The sequence below is a fragment of the Oncorhynchus mykiss genome, chromosome 19 (assembly GCF_013265735.2).
Source record: "Oncorhynchus mykiss isolate Arlee chromosome 19, USDA_OmykA_1.1, whole genome shotgun sequence".
In the NCBI taxonomy this organism is placed as follows: Eukaryota; Metazoa; Chordata; class Actinopteri; order Salmoniformes; family Salmonidae; genus Oncorhynchus; species Oncorhynchus mykiss.
Window position 1 is genome coordinate 59,797,319 of NC_048583.1, and position 16,550 is coordinate 59,813,868.

Here is a 16,550-nt window from a genome sequence, read left to right on the forward strand (position 1 = left end):
TTCTCTCTTCTCCCTGATCATTTGATAGTTTGATAGCTTGATAGTCTGATATTTAAATAGTTTGATAGCAATTGATTGAAAGAAAGAAGCAAATTATTTCTGCACATCATTTAATGGCCTGCTTTATTAGGCGAATCTCTATCTTTATGTGAAGGAGCCCTCTATCTTTATGTGAAGGCATAAGATACATGGACTCCGACAATAGAGACCTTAACCCAACATCTAGCGACCTTGTCAAAGGGTTCGGATCTCTTGGCGTAACAGCTATGTTGGGTTGATAGTCATTGGACTGGAGTTTGAGTATGTGTGATCCCTGGGGGAATTGAACCCATGACCTTCCAACTGAGCCACACAGGTAGCCGAGGGGTTAGAGCGTTGAGCCCGTAACTGAAAGGTTGCTGGATCGACATCCCTGAGCTGACAAGGTAAAATTCTGTCGTTCTACCCCTGAGCAAGGCAGTTAACCCACTTTTCCCTCAGTGCCGTGGATGTTGACTATGGCAGCCCCCTGTACCTCTCTGATTCAGAGGGGTTGGGTTAAATGCAGAAGATGCATTCAGTTGTACAACTGACTAGGTATCCCTCTTTCCTTTCCCCACAGGCTAAGTGATAGCTTTGAACTGAGCCACACAGGCTAAGTGGGTTGCAGAAGAGGGAAATCAGTGTATGAGAGGGAGCCACTTTAGACTGTACCTCTTTCTCTGCCTCCACCCATTAGCTCTTATTTTAACCAATTTTAATTATTCTTAACCTGCGATGAGTAACCAAGTTCCTCATCCAATCATGTGGCTTATTATTGCAGGTAGGCTGTCCCTGGAGGAATTCATCAAAGGTGCCAAGAGTGACCCGTCAATAGTCCGCCTGTTACAGTGTGACCCCAGCAGTGCCAGTCAGTTCTGAACACACACACACACACACACTACTTTTAAGCCCACTGTCACATGACTAATATTATATAAATATTGTAATTATCATCACTGTTGTTTTGAAGATGGTTTGATTTGTACTGTGACAGTTCCATTTCAATCCATAGGAAGATGTTTATAAAATGTAATCATTTTCATATTGTATTTCCCTGTAAATGTAATATGTGTCCACATGTTTTGGTCCATAAGTATGTTTTAGTATCCTGATAGTGTTTGTTGCGCAACAATGACATCTAGAATGAAGTGAAGTATTGCATATGCTGTATCAAGCCCCTGAGAAAGGCCCAAGGCCCCTGAGAAAGGCCCAAGGCCCCTGAGAAAGGCCCAAGGCCCTTGAGAAAGGCCCAAGGCCCTTGAGAAAGGCCCAAGGCACCTGAGAAAGGCCCAAGCCCCTGAGAAAGGCCCAAGGCACCTGAGAAAGGCCCAAGCCCCTGAGAAAGGCCCAAGCCCCTTGAGAAATGCCCAAGGCCCCTGAGAAAGGCCCAAGCCCCTGAGAAAGGCCCAAGCCCCTGAGAAAGGCCCAAGGCACCTGAGAAAGGCCCAAGGCACCTGAGAAAGGCCCAAGGCACCTGAGAAAGGCCCAAGGCACCTGAGAAAGGCCCAAGGCACCTGAGAAAGGCCCAAGGCACTTGAGAAAGGCCCAAGGCACCTGAGAAAGGCCCAAGGCACCTGAGAAAGGCCCAAGGCCCTTGAGAAAGGCCCAAGGCCCTTGAGAAAGGCCCAAGGCACCTGAGAAAGGCCCAAGCCCCTGAGAAAGGCCCAAGGCACCTGAGAAAGGCCCAAGCCCCTGAGAAAGGCCCAAGCCCCTTGAGAAATGCCCAAGGCCCCTGAGAAAGGCCCAAGCCCCTGAGAAAGGCCCAAGCCCCTGAGAAAGGCCCAAGGCACCTGAGAAAGGCCCAAGGCACCTGAGAAAGGCCCAAGGCACCTGAGAAAGGCCCAAGGCACCTGAGAAAGGCCCAAGGCACCTGAGAAAGGCCCAAGGCACTTGAGAAAGGCCCAAGGCACCTGAGAAAGGCCCAAGGCACCTGAGAAAGGCCCAAGGCACCTGAGAAAGGCCCAAGGCACCTGAGAAAGACACAAGGCACCTGAGAAAGGCCCAAGGCACCTGAGAAAAACTTACAAGACTCTTTGATGCCAGATAACTATAAATGTGATATTTATTCTGTTTAATTGCAAAAACATTTTTGTTAAATTCATATGGTTAAATTCACCATAAGTTAGGTTTTAGGCCCTGTGCCTTTGAATGTGTGGCTAACTGATACAACCCACTTCCGCTAGCATTGCTAGATTCTCAAAAAAAAAAATGCTAGCCAGGAGAATCTGGACATTGCTTAACAAACAGCTAACAATGGTTGGGAGGAAACGAAAATAGGAAAAGATGAGAATAAAACTGCTAAATAATTACTTTAACCTCCAAAACACAGGGGTTTGCCTTGAAATGTGTCTGTTAAAACTAATAATACCTCTAATGCTGTTTTGCTGAGTGTTGAGTTTTGTGACATGACAAAACATTCCTATACCTACTGCCAAGTTTGTGTTTGTAGAGTTGAAAATAAAGTGAACTGTTTTGTCAAAAACCCTCCAGCTACAGTGCACGTTATTCTTCACTCCGTCTTTGTCACTATTTCGTCATATCCGTGGACACCACACTTCCTGCCTGCCACCTGGCAACCGAACGTGAGAGCTTCCTGTACTCCTCCTCCTACCAGGGGAGAGGGAGACAAGATGATTGATTGCATTTTGGGTGTAGAAAATACAAATATCACCTTACCATTTGACTATGTGTAAAAAAATAAATAAAAGTAATATCCTCTCACCATTTGACAGGGTGTAGATCACTGAAGCATTGAAAGTGTCGCCTGCTCCAAGCGTGTCCACAACGGCCTCCGGTGGAAAGGCATCTGAGTGGACCACTATGCCATCAGGACCCATCGCATCTGCCCCTTTCTCTGCCCAGGCACATATGAGGACAGCCCTGGAACACAGGAAGCCTGCTTTCAGGTGTTGAGACTACAATGGCAAACTGGATCAGAATATGAAGAGTTAACAGTGACATAAAGTTTTAGACTGCACATCCTCGCCCTCTTTTCCCCCAATCCGTCTGTCAGCCAGTCTCTTTCCAGCCATCTTTCCGTCCATCGGTCTCTCTACCTACCTACCTGCCTACCTGCCTGTCCCTCGCTCTCTTCCTCCATATGTGTGTCCACTCACCCTTTCTTCACTCTGTGGTAGAGGCCCTTCAGAGCACTGGCAGCAGAGTGGAAGCCAAAATGCATGGCCACGTCTTTACTGACAAACACCTGGAGAGGAGAGAAAAACGTTCTTTCAGGTCAGGTACAGGGCAGTGCTATGACAGTTACCAGGTTTGGTAATGCCCTCTTTAATGCCAGCAATGACATAATCAGGATAAATAGTGATGAACTATCATTCTATACATGTTATATAGGGGGGCTGGGCATCCTTATAAGGCCATGTGGGCTGGGCATCCTTATAAGGCCATGTGGGCCGGGCATCCTTATAAGGCCATGTGGGCCGGGCATCCTTATAAGGCCATGTGGGCCGGGCATCCTTATAAGGCCATGTGGGCCGGGCATCCTTATAAGGCCATGTGGGCCGGGCATCCTTATAAGGCCATGTGGGCCGGGCATCCTTATAAGGCCATGTGGGCCGGGCATCCTTATAAGGCCATGTGGACTGGGCATCCTTATAAGGCCATGTGGACTGGGCATCCTTATAAGGCCATGTGGACTGGGCATCCTTATAAGGCCATGTGGACTGGGCATCCTTATAAGGCCATGTGGACTGGGCATCCTTATAAGGCCATGTGGACTGGGCATCCTGAAGATGCAAGGCACTCTCACAATAAAAATGTATCAAAATCAATCTCCAAACCTGTAGAGAACACTGAACATGTTTTTGTCTGTCTAAATGTTGTCGGGAGGCATTGTTCCAGAGTGTTATGGGTGATACTCATGCTGTCAGCGAGGGCGTCGTACCACATCACCATAGTGGAAGAGCTGGTACAGAGGCTCCCTGGTCTTCTCTATCTCCACGGATACGGTGATCCTGTGTTGCTGTGGCAACGTGTTGTTAGACAGCTCCACCTGCTGGATCATCTTCACCTGCTCCTCGGCATTACGGCCCTGTCATGTGTCAAACATGTTATAAACATGATCAAAACCGGTCATGGGATGTTACACTGTTGGTCATGTTTATAACATGTTCGTATTTTAAGTGTTATAAACAGTACATGATACAAAAATGGTCGAATCATGATTAAATATAGAGTTCTATGAAATGAAGGTTAAAGGGTCAATCTGCAGTTCAAATAACAGCCAAAGTGGACACCAAGACACCTTTTTAGGTAAACAGTTGAGGGATGGGGCTGGAGAAATGTAACCACTCACAAATTCATAGACAGGGTTATGGATAAAAGGATCCATGACATTAAAATTATTGTTTTAACCATGAGTCTTACAATTACATTGTTTACAAACAATGGCGTAAAACAAGCTTATACTTTGGGTTATGATGGGGTTACGCAGCTGAACAAAGCTCATGAGGCATATATAAAAGTTATATTCTTCAATAATCAATGGCTATATATCATTAATTTCAAAGTCCAGGCAATCGATTGCACCTTTAGCCTCGGAGTAGAGTGTCCGGATGACTGTGTGATCACGCTCTCCGTAGCCGATGTGAGCAAGACATTTAAACAGGTATTCACAAGGCCGCAGGGCCAGACGGATTACCAAGGACGTGTACTCAGAGCATGCGCGGACCAACTGGCAAGAGTCTTCATTGACATATTTTTAAACTCTCCCTGACCAACTCTGTAATACCTACATGTTTAAAGTAGACCACCATTGTCCCTGTGCCCAAGAGAGCGAAGGTAACCTGCCTAAAAGACTACCGCCCCGTAGCACACACATCAGTAGCCATGAAGTGCTTTAAAAGGCTGGTCGTGGCTCACATCAACACAATCATCCCGGAAACCCTAGACCCACTCCAATTCATATACCGCACCAACAGACACACAGATGAGAATGCTGTTCCTTGACAACAGCTCAGCGTTCAAAACCATAGTGTCCACAAAGATCACCACTAAGCTAAGGACCCTGGGACTAAACACCTCCCTCTGCAACTGGATCCTGGACTTCCTGACGGGCCGACCCCAGGTGGTAAGAGTAGGTAACGACATATCTGCCACGCTGATCCTCAACACAAGGGCCCCACAGGGGTGCGTGCTTAGTCCCTCCTGTACTCCCTGCTCACACAAGACTGCGTGGCCAAGCATGACTTCAACACCATCATTAAGTTTGCTGACGACACAACGGCGGTAGGCCTGATCACCGACAACAATGAGACAGCCTATAGGGAGGAGGTCAGTGCCCTGTCAGTATGGTGGTGTCAGGACAACAACCTCTTCCTCAACGTGAGCAAAACAAAGGAGATGATCGTGGACTACAGGAAAAGGAGGGCTGAACACGCCCCCATTAACATCACTAGGGCTGGTGTGCACATCACCAACAAACTATCATGGTCCAAACACACCAAAGAAGTTGTGAAGAGGGCACGACAACGCCTTTTACCCCTCAGGAGACTGAAAATATTTGGCATGGGTCCCCAGATCCTCAAAAAAGTTATACAGCTGCACCATCGAGAGCATGGTTGCATCACCACCTGGTCTGGCAACTTCTCGGCATACGTAAGGCGCTACAGAGGGTAGTGCATACAGCCCAGTATATCACGGGGGCCAAGCTTCCTGCCCTCCAGGACCTCTATACCAGGCGGTGTCAGATGAAGGCCCAATACATTGTCAAAGACTCCAGTCACCCAAGTAATAGACGGTTCTCTCTGCTACCACACAGCAAGTGGTACCGGAGCGCCAAGTCTAGGACCAAAAGGCTCCTTAACAGCTTCTACCCCCAAGCCATAAGACTGCTGAACAATTAATCAAATGGCCACCGGACTATTTACATTGACCCCCCCTCCCTCCCCCCTCCATTTGTTTTGTACACTGCTGCTACTCACTGTTTATTATCTATGCATACCCACTTTACCCCTACCGACATGTACAAATTACTTCGACTAACCTGTACCCCCTCACATGGACTCGGTACCAGTACCCTCTGTATAAAGCCTCATTACTGTGATTTTATTGTGGTACTTTTTTTTAGTTATTTTTTTACTTTAGTTTATTTAGTAAATACTTTCTTAAAACTGCATTGTTGGTTAAGGTCTTGTAAGGTCTACACATGTTGTATTTGGTGAATGTGACAAATAACATTTGATTTGATCAATAAGGTCAAAGTTGAACCTAAATCTAGAGTAGAGTGTTCTATAACCTCTTTGTGAGCTCACCTCCCAGTGGATCCATTTGTACTGACTGAGATCTACCTTAGAGAAATCTGCTGCTGACACATCAGGCAGGTTTCTGAGAGAAGGAGAGGGGGGGGGGGAAGAAAGAGGGGAAGAGGGAGAAGAGAGAGAGGGGAGAGAGTTGGAGAGAGGGGAGGGAGGGGGAGGAAGAGAGAAAGAGAGAGGAGGGGAAGAGGGGAAAGAGAAACAAAGAGATGTCCTTTTGTAAACAAAATTATTAGTAACCTTATTGGATAGGCAACCTGGACTCAGGGGTAGATGTAACATAGAAAATGTTATTCCGGGACACAATTAGTATGACAGGTCGCAGTTGTAAATGAGAACTTGTTCTCAACTGGCCTACCAGGTTAAATAATAGTGAAATAAAAAGTTGTGTTTCGTATGGTATGTATTAATTTGTGGATGTCCATTATCCATTTCGTATGATATGTTATGAACTGCAATTCGTACAATATGCTACGAATTTGCAAAACGTATAATATATTACGAATTCCAATTTGTTGTAGCTAGCATTAGCTCGGTGGCAAATACTAACATTAGCTAGGTTGCTAAAGTTAGCTAGGCTGGGGGGTTGGGGAGTCAAGGTTAAAGGGTTAAGGTTAGTGGAAGGGTTAGCTAAGAAGTTACAACGTAGCAATTAGCAGCAAAGTAGCTAGTTAGCAAAAATGTTAAATTTGTCCATGATGACATTCTAACACACAACCTTTGGGTTGCTAGACATTTGCTTTATATGCCTGCTCATCCACCCTACTTTAGTGTTTGCCTTAAGTAACCTTCTGTCTTTCGTAAACATAACAAACGTAACATATCATACGAATTTGAGTGTCCCCGGATTTACATTTATATATTAAGTCTACGAGAACAGGCTGAGATAGGAAATCAAGCTAGCGTAATAGATATAGAATAGATTAGAATGAGAAAAGTTAGGCTACTGAGTTCATAATCAGAAACTGGGAGGGGAGGAGGGTGTCAATCTCAAATCTGATTGGTTGTCATGTTACACCATAGAGCCCCAGAAATGCACCCTACCAAGTTTGACAGAGAACTCATCTTGAAACGAGGGAAGTTCATACTCCCACCCTACTAGCTGATTGGCTGCTTTTTAGGCAATTGAGAAATAAATGGACCGGAAGAATAAAATAAAAAAAGGCTATTATTAGTATTTTTGGTTATGTTGCACTTCCTAAGGCTTCCACTAGATGTAAACAGTCTTTAGAACTTTGTTTGAGCCTTCTACTGTGAAGTGGGACCGAATGAGAGAGGAATGAGTCAGGTGTCTGGCAGAGTGCCACAGGCTCGTATCGCGCGGTCACAAGAGCGTTAGCTCTCGTTCCATTGCTTTTCTACAGACATAGGAATTCTCCGGTTAGAACATTATTGAAGATTTATGATAAAAACATCCTAAAGATTGATTCTATACTTAATTTGACAAGTTTCTACGGGCTGTAACGGAACTTTTTTAAACTTTTCGTCCGATGTTCGGCTGGACCTGAACGCGCGTTTGGATTTGTTTACCAAAAGAAGCTATTTGGTCATAAATTATTAACTTTATTGAACAAATCAAACATTTATGGTGGAACTGGGATTCCTGTGAGTGCATTCTGATGAAGATAATCAAAGGTAAGTGAATATTTGTAATGCTATTTCTGACTAATGTTGACTACACATATGGCAGATATCTTTTTGGCTGCTTTGTTGTCTGAACGCTGTACTCAGATTATTGCATGGTTAGCTTTTTCCGTAAAGTTTTCAAATCTGACACAGCGGTTGCATTAAGGAGAAGTATCTCTGTAATTCCATGTATAACACTTGTATTTTCATCAACATTTATGATGAGTATTTCTGTAAATTGATGTGGCTCTCTGTAAGATCACCGCATGTTTTAGAACTACTGAACGTGTAATGCGCCAATGTAAAATTTGATTTTTTGATATAAATATGCACTTTAGCGAACAAAACATACATGTATTGTGTAACATGAAGTACTATGAGTGTCATCTGATGAAGATCAAAGGTTAGTGATTAATTTGATCTCTATTTGTGCTTTTTGTGACTCCTCTCTTTGGCTGGAAAAATGGCTGTGTTTTTCTGTGACTTGGTGGTGACCTAACATAATCGTTTGTGGTGCTTTCGCTGTAAAGCCTTTTTGAAATCAGACACTGTGGCTGGATTAAAGAGAAATGTTTCTTTAAAATTGTGTAAAATACTTGTATGCTTGAGGAATTTTAATTATGAGATTTTTGTTGTTTTGAATTTGGAGACCTGCACATTCACTGGCTGTTGGCGGAGTGGGACGCTACCGTCCCGAATATCCCAGCGAGATTAACTCACTTAAACGAGGAAACTCCTCGACGTCCCTGCCAAAGCAAATTACATCGGAATCTAGGATCGTCAGTGACCAAACTTACATTTGTGATGTTTTTAATTGGCACTTTATTTCTGCTGGTTCTCTTTAAATAAATAAAAAGGCCAATACCATCCTGACCGGTCTATTGTTTCAGCCCGCTGGCCCCCAGCTGATGTGGAAAACAGTAAGCCAGTTTTTAATTTCCAAAAGGTCACAGAAGACAATCTGGATAAATCTGGATCCATATTTACTCAAGTGTGTGGCACCCATCATTGCTGGTGTATTGACGCATATCTTCAATCAAAGTGGTAGGAAAGATTCCTAAAGCTTGGAAAACAGGTTTTGTTTAACCACTCCTCAAGGGAGGTGATTGTAGTGAATTGGATAATTTTCGGCTCATCTCTAAGATCTCCTGTTTGGCTAACATTCTAGAGTCATTGGTGAATAGGCAACTACAATCATTTTTAACTGTTAACAATACTCTTTCTAGCAATCAATCTGGCTTCAGACCTAAACACAGTACCACTACGGCCACTGTACGTGTTGTAAATTATATTGCTAATGCCCTAGATAATAGAAAGTACTGTGCTGCCTTGTTCATAGATTTGTCTAAAGCTTTTGACACTGTCGACCATGCGATACTTTTGGGTAAGCTGTTGTTAATAGGACTAGGATTGGATGCCTGTCGTTTGTTTCATGACTAGCTAAAGGATAGAAGTCAAGCTGTTTGGCTTCGACTGGTTGCCATCAACTCTTTGGAATTGGTTAAAGGGGTCCCACAAGGCTCTATACCTGGTCCATTACTGTTCACTCTCTACATAAACAATGTCGGTGATGAGATAAGAAAGTGTCAAATTAATCTATATGCATGACACTGTCATGTACTATGTTGCTTCAACGGCTGACCAAGCACTTTTTTACAGTTGAAATGGGTTTTAAATGCAAAGAAAAAACACATTTTATGATTTTTAATAGGTCCAAAAAGTTGGTTGAAAATACTCTTGCACTTACGAGCTCAGATGGCTCTTGAATGAATCAGGTCTCTGCATATAAATAAGTATTAACACCATGGGACCACACAGCCATCATACCTCTCTGGAAGGAGACGCATTATAGAACTGGCCATATTGACCATCGTTATGTTTGGAGGAAAAATGGGGAAGCTTGCAAGCCGAAGAACACCATCCCAACCGTGAAGCACGGGGGTGGCACTATCATGTTTGTGAGGGTGCTTTGCTGCAGGAGGGACTGGTGCACTTCACAAAATAGATGGCATCATGAGTAAGGAAAATTATGTAGATATATTGAAGCAACATCTCAGGACATCAGTCAGGAAGTTGAAGCTTGGTCGCAAATGGGTCTTCCAAATGCACAATTACCCCAAGCATACTACCAAAGTTGTGGCAAAATGGCTTAAGGACAACAAAGTCACGGTATTGGAGTGCCCATCACAAAGCCCTGACTTCAATCCTATAGAAAATGTGTGGGCAGAACTGAAAAGGCGTGTGCGAGCAAGGAGATCTACAAACCTGACTCAGTTACACCAGCTCTGTCAGGAGGAATGGGCCAAAATTCACCCAACTTATTGTGGGACGCTTGTGGAAGGCTAACCAAAACTTTTGACCCAAGTTAAACAATTTAAAGGCAATGCTACCAAATACTAATTGAGTGTATGTAAATTTCGGGCCCACTGGGAATGTGTTGAAAGAAAGCAATGCTGAAATAAATCATTCTCTCTACTATTATTCTGACATTTTACATTCTTAAAAGGAAGTGGTGATCCTAACTGACCTAAAACAGGGATTTTTTACTAGGATTAAATGTCAGGAATTGTGCAAAACTGGAGTTTAAATGTAGTTGGCGACGGTGTATGTAAACTTCCGTTTTCAACTGTACATGCATTGTACATGCATGCTACGGCATCAACACTTAAACCACTGGATGCTACTTATCATTGCGCACTTAGGTTTATTACGGGCGCTAGCTACAGAACTCACCACTGTGTTTTATATCAAAATGTGGGTTGGACTTCGCTGTCCGTGAGACGAGAACAACATGCTCTCGAATGTCTATAAAGCACTTCTGAATAAACTACCTTCTGATTTATCATCACTTCTCAACATTATAATTATAATTCATTAAAACAGGTCTCAAACATGGATTACACTTGAGGCCCATGTGATTTCCACAGAGTTGGGTATGGCTGCCTTTTCCTGTTTTTATTTTTCTATTGCTTGTAACTGCTTGTGTTATCTGTGATTGTTTTGTCTTGTGTAGTTTCTTAATCATTGTACCTGAACTGTATGTGTAAACATGTATAAGCAGGGCCCAGCTGTAACAGAGACCTTGGTCTCAGTATGTGTTCCTTGTTGAAATAAAGGTATAGTACTACTTCTCCTTGGAAATCACATCACATGATACAGTATTATCAATGGATGAAATGACATTGTGACAACACATTTAGCATGCAACGATCGAATTGGTAGAATTAGAGATAATCCCCAGAATTAACCCACGCAGCGCCACTACAGACTGACACGCCCCTAACCCTAGGTTTACGGGACATACTGCTACAAACTGTAAAGCTGATGATACATCGGCAATATTGCCTCAAAAATTTGCTAGTGTATCATGGCCTTAACTGACTTGGCTTCTGAGTAACATTAATCTATAGTGTAATGAATATCTCACTCACTAATGATTAACTCACTCACTAATTATTAACTCACTTGGCTCAAGAAGTTTGACTAAGAATGACAATCTTCCAACACCCTTTGAGCTGATATTGTGAGGCAGTTATCTGGCTACAGCGTTGTGTGACGCTCCATTCTGGCTCTAGTCTACTGCAGTGGAGCTGCACATCCCGTATTAGACCCAAACACAGCATTACAGAATCCAGCGCCGGATCGTCCATCGCCTGCGTGTCTTACGTGTCGGAGAGCACGACCGTGCGTGAGCCTCTGGGGGGACACACCACGCAACAGGCACACGGGGTCTCCCCCTCCCGCTGCCAGGCAACGGATGAAATGTCCACCCCGCGGCGCGAGAAATCGCCCACGATGAAGCTGACAGAGCAGAGAGACAGACACACACAAACACGCAAACCCTCAATGAACCCAATGATAATGATACTATATACATTGTCGTTATATCATATCATTATTGTAATAGAATAATGATGATAAATAACACGCGTTTCCTCTGGCCTGAAGGGACGGAGCAGGTGGGAACATTTGCTGCAGGCTGGGAGACCAGGGCATAACCTATGACCTCTGAGAAGCATACCTGGGAGATGGGGTAGAGCAGGGGGTTAGTGGGGACAGGTTTCCACCTAGTGGTAGAGACAGGGATAGCAGCACAGGAGAGCCCAAGTGGAAAAGTGAGCAAGTGGAGAAGTGAGTGAGGAATTTCAGGAGAGGATCTGAATTGAACCTACAGACACACACCTAACCACAGACACACACACCTAACCACAGACACACACACACCTAACCACAGACACACACACCTAACCACAGACACAAACCTAAACACAGACACACACACCTAACCACAGACACCTAACCACAGACACACAAATCTAAACACAGACACAAACCTAAACACAGACACAAACACACACCTAAACACACACTTAAACACAGACACAGACCTAAACACAGACACACACCTAAACACAGACACACACAAACCTGTTCATGTGTAGGATGGTGCGAGTGCCCGTGGTCACATTGCTTATGATCATAGAGGTAGGGAAGGAGCTGTGAAGGTGTTCTGATAGGAGAGAGATGTCAATCTGGTACTTCTGAAAGTCATCTAGTACGAAGCTGTGGGATATAGTTACTGTATAAGAAAGAGAGACATCTAGATAGACAGTTAGTTGTTGTTGAGATCCATAACTGTTCTTGATCATAGCACCGCCACCACCTCAGGAAAAACTGGAATAAATGATGGCAGTTCACAGAAGTTTTGGAAGATGTCTTTGTAACACCAAAAGGACATGAAATAACAACAAAAAAATAGCATGTCTTAATTGATTCTAAACACATTAAATAAATCCCTAAAAGTAGACCTAAGGATTTGATTCTACCTAAACACATGAAATAAACCCCCAAAGAGTAGACCTAAGGATTTGATTCTACCTAAACACATGAAATAAATCCCCCGAAAGTAGACCTAAGGAATTGATTCTACCAAAACACATGAAATAAATCCCCCGAAAGTAGACCTAAGGAATTGATTCTACCTAAACACATTAAATAAATCCCCCAAAAGTAGACCTAAGGAAGATGATAAAAATAATATGTATTTTATTCTATGATAATCCAAGAGTTTGTCAGATGTAATATCTGTTTTTATAAACTGGGTGGTTTGAGCCCTGAATGCTGATTGTCTGGCAGCCATGGTATATCAGACAGTATACCATGGGTTATGACAAAACATTTATTTTTACTGCTCTAATTGCGTTGGCAACCAGTTTATAATAGCAATAAGGCACCTTTGGGGGATTGTGATATATGGCCAATATACCACTGCTAAGGGCTGTGTCCAGGCACACGACGCATACAGCCCTTAGCCACACCTCCTCGGGCCTTATTGCTTTAAATTGACAACATACTACTTACTCTGCAACATGCCCAGGAGCTAGGGACCCCATGAACGCACAGGGAGCGCCAAGGAGTGACAGCACAGTGCACGAGTTGGACGCGTTCCCACCACGCTGCCATCGTTGAGACAAACACCTGTGCGCACATGCAGAGGCATGGGTGGAACAACAGACAGTTTAGGTAGTAACCATGACTGCCCTCCTTCAAGTCATTAATTTGCTGTTGTGAATTTACTGACTAGGGTAGCAATATTGAAACAACGGCTTTCATGTTTCTTTTCGGGCTAGTCTAGTGCAAGTAGGATATATCTTAGTAGGTCTAGGCGTGAAGAACGTCAGATCGAAGTTAACGTAAAATTCACTTCATTATCATTTTTGCAAGCCAGTGGTACAGCGAAGTGTGTAGTTCGTTCACAAGTGGATCTGTCACAGCCCCTAGCCATAACATTTACGCGTACCCTTACTCTAACCTTAACCAACCCTAACCATTTTAAATGTCAACTTCAAATGGGGTAGGGACGTACCAAGGATCCCGCATCGCAATGAGCTAAGTAGCAGAGTATTGCGCATGCGCGGAGCTTTATTCGCTCCGCTCCGTAGTCATAAAAAGGGTGTGAGTGTTTTTAGGACTGTAGCTATGTAATTGAAACGGTAAATGCACCAGAGATGATGAGTGCATTCAGTATGAAACATCACTTACCTGGTGTCAGTGTCCTCTTCCGGGTATTTGTCCACTACATTGATAATATCCAGACATACCAGCCCGATACACAGTATCTTTTTGTCACCCATGTTCCCTGCGTGAAATAACGGGACTTTGAACTTCGGATACAAAGTTGCTCATATCACACTTGTGTGGTCTTTGAACCCCAGATAGGTGACCACCAATAGGGCGAGACGAACACGGTCTGGCTCTGCTTTGCGGAGCGTGTGCGCCTGCGCCGCTTATCCTTTATCTTTAAAGAAACATGTTTCCCTCCTCCTGAAAGTTCCCGAGTGTAACCGAAAGATGGTGCTGTTGAACGCCCAACTTTAATCATACGGTATGCTTCAGGTACTCTAAGCTACCTGGTAGTTAATTGCGTTCGCCTGATAGTTCATTGGATTCATCTGGTGTCCCAGCTCTAAATCAGCCCCTGATTAGAGTGATATAATTAAAACCAGCAGCACTCGGGTCTCTAGGCTCGGAGTTGAGAACCACTGAGCTAGCATATCAGAAATGATTTTGTTATGGCTTGAATAAAGTGTTGGAAAGTTGCAAGTGCTTATTTATTTGCGCACGTTTTCGAAATGTATAAATAGGTCAGAGTGACTTGACATGAAAGCCTACGACATATACCATGTACCCAGTGTTTACATTGAAATAAAGTGTTACAATAGTAACTTGATATTCCTGGCCTGTGGCGTTTAGAATGCAGACCCGTTCTACCAGCTCAGAATGTGATCTCACAGTGCGCGGGTTGCTCCGGTGACCAGACAAATCCCAGACTGAGAGGTTCTGCTTCGAAACAATATGTCCTGTCACTAGTGATTTGTTACGAGTTAGGTACAGTGGTCAACAGCGCAGTGTCACCATGTTGCTGAATAGAATGGTGGTATTTGGACTCTTTTGTCTGGGGATACTGTAGAGAGGCAGTGGCAATTCGAAGGCACTGGATTTGACAGGGTAAGGTTATGGGGCCTGAACTATGCTACCGGGTAGCCCGAAAATATTGTTGGTTTCTCAGATTGTTCTGGCAAGTCTCACATAGAAACGTCATTGGGAGGAAGGATGTTTGAAACGCTTTTTACATTTCTATCCAAAACAATGTTTTAGAAAATTATGAAAGTGGCAATTTTATGCTCTTTGGAGACCTACCTATACATACCATGTATAGTTCTAAAAAGATGCAGACATCTTATGATACAGACGTCTTGTTGTCATTATATTCCTCATAGTGTGCTCTAACATATGCAGTGTCTTGATGAAATGTTTTTTTTTTTTTTAAATCACATTCATTTCTTAAACAAAAAAAAAGGTAATATCTAAAAAGAAAAGTACTATTTTTTTTAAATGTATTTTTAGAAAGAATGTTTGGAACATTATATTCGTCAAATTCATCACATTTCCAGAGTGGGCTACCAGGTACTTTTGAAGATATGACATTATTGATGTTATAGGTCATTAATTAACCAATCACAGCAGTCCTTTACAATTGCACATTCAGTAACTCACCAACAGAGGGAGTTCTTTTTTAATCTGTTTTCCCATTCACTGTGTTGGAGGTGCTCATTAAATGCGTCATCACTTAAAAATGAGCAGAGAGCCCACTCTGGAAATGTGATGTACTTGTAGAGCGGTGGTCATCAACCCGGGCGATCGACTGGTTGATCTCCAAGGAATTCCTGGTCGATCACCAAACATTTCTGTTTAAAAAAACAATGATAAAGCCTTGCGTACATATTTTTGCGGGGGTTTTGTGCTGTTGGTGGTAGGTGCACTTGATTCAGCAGCCCTAGCGCCGGGAAGGCAAAGTGTTTCCTTTTTGAACAATTTCCTTTGTCTGAAGGTAGAACTCTGCCTCCCCGGCAGGCCCAGAGAGCAAATCAAGTGCACCATATAGGCCTACCGCAGGCCAATCAGATAGCTCAGATCACCACGGCTGTACAGTTTCCTCAAGCCATAGACAGTAATAAGAAGCCTCGAACAATGTTAGAACCAAGACTTCAGAGAGACTCAAGGAATACAGCACAGAGCTGCTGTTTTTATGAGTAAGTTCATGTTTAAGTTTCTATTCAGACTGTCAACACTTTCATGAGCCATAAAATGTGCGTTCTCTCTACTTCCACTCAGGCTACAACCAGCACTGCGGCTGCACTGAATGAGTATAGCAAAGTGTTCTGATAAGACACTAATATAACAACGCAATCTTGTCTTTTTTTTAATATCAAGAAATATTTCACTTTCTCTGGTCACAGGAGTAACAACATGAATTGGTGCATGAGGCCTTACAGGAGGCATTTGAAGGTCTATAAAGAGGCCTTAGAGGAGGCATGTGAAGATCTATAAAGAGGCCTTACAGGAGGTATGCGAAGGTCTATAAAGAGGCCTTACAGGAGGCATGTGAAGGTCTATAAAGAGGCCTTACAGGAGGCATGTGAAGGTCTATAAAGTGGCCTTACAGGAGTTATTTGAAGGTCTATAAAGAGGCCTTACAGGAGGCATGTGAAGGTCTATTAAGAGGCCTTACAAGAGTCTTGTGAAGGTCTATTAAGAGGCCTTACAGGAGGCATGTGAAGGTCTATAAAG

The 16,550-nt window shown here is 43.5% G+C and overlaps 2 protein-coding genes across 9 annotated transcripts in view; one reads left to right on the forward strand and one right to left on the reverse strand.

Moving 5' to 3' along the window:
- The window catches only part of LOC110498234 (hippocalcin-like protein 1), a 25,620-nt gene extending 23,351 nt beyond the window's left edge, over positions 1-2,269 (forward strand). For 2 of the 3 annotated variants that reach the window (XM_036955262.1, XM_036955263.1), the window contains exon 4: positions 803-2,269. In XM_036955262.1, the coding sequence (XP_036811157.1) occupies positions 803-900 (98 nt within the window). In that variant the 3' untranslated portion in view covers positions 901-2,269. The remainder of the gene's footprint in view (positions 1-802) is intronic. The other variant, XM_036955264.1, reaches the window with a different exon arrangement.
- Positions 2,061-14,218, reverse strand: khk (ketohexokinase). 6 transcript variants are annotated; one of them, XM_036955257.1, is made up of 9 exons: positions 13,962-14,218; positions 13,281-13,397; positions 12,348-12,482; positions 11,586-11,720; positions 6,291-6,363; positions 3,923-4,069; positions 3,138-3,226; positions 2,744-2,901; positions 2,061-2,628 (listed from the first exon to the last, which is right to left on the reverse strand). In XM_036955257.1, the coding sequence occupies exons 1-9, from the start codon at positions 14,051-14,053 to the stop codon at positions 2,531-2,533; spliced, it is 1,044 nt and encodes a 347-aa protein (XP_036811152.1). In that variant the 5' UTR covers positions 14,054-14,218; the 3' UTR covers positions 2,061-2,530. The 6 variants fall into 6 exon arrangements, with proteins under 6 accessions (XP_036811152.1, XP_021430540.2, XP_021430541.1 ...); XM_021574865.2 differs by lacking the exon at positions 12,348-12,482; XM_021574866.2 differs by lacking the exon at positions 11,586-11,720.
- Between the last annotated feature and the right edge of the window lie 2,332 nt (positions 14,219-16,550).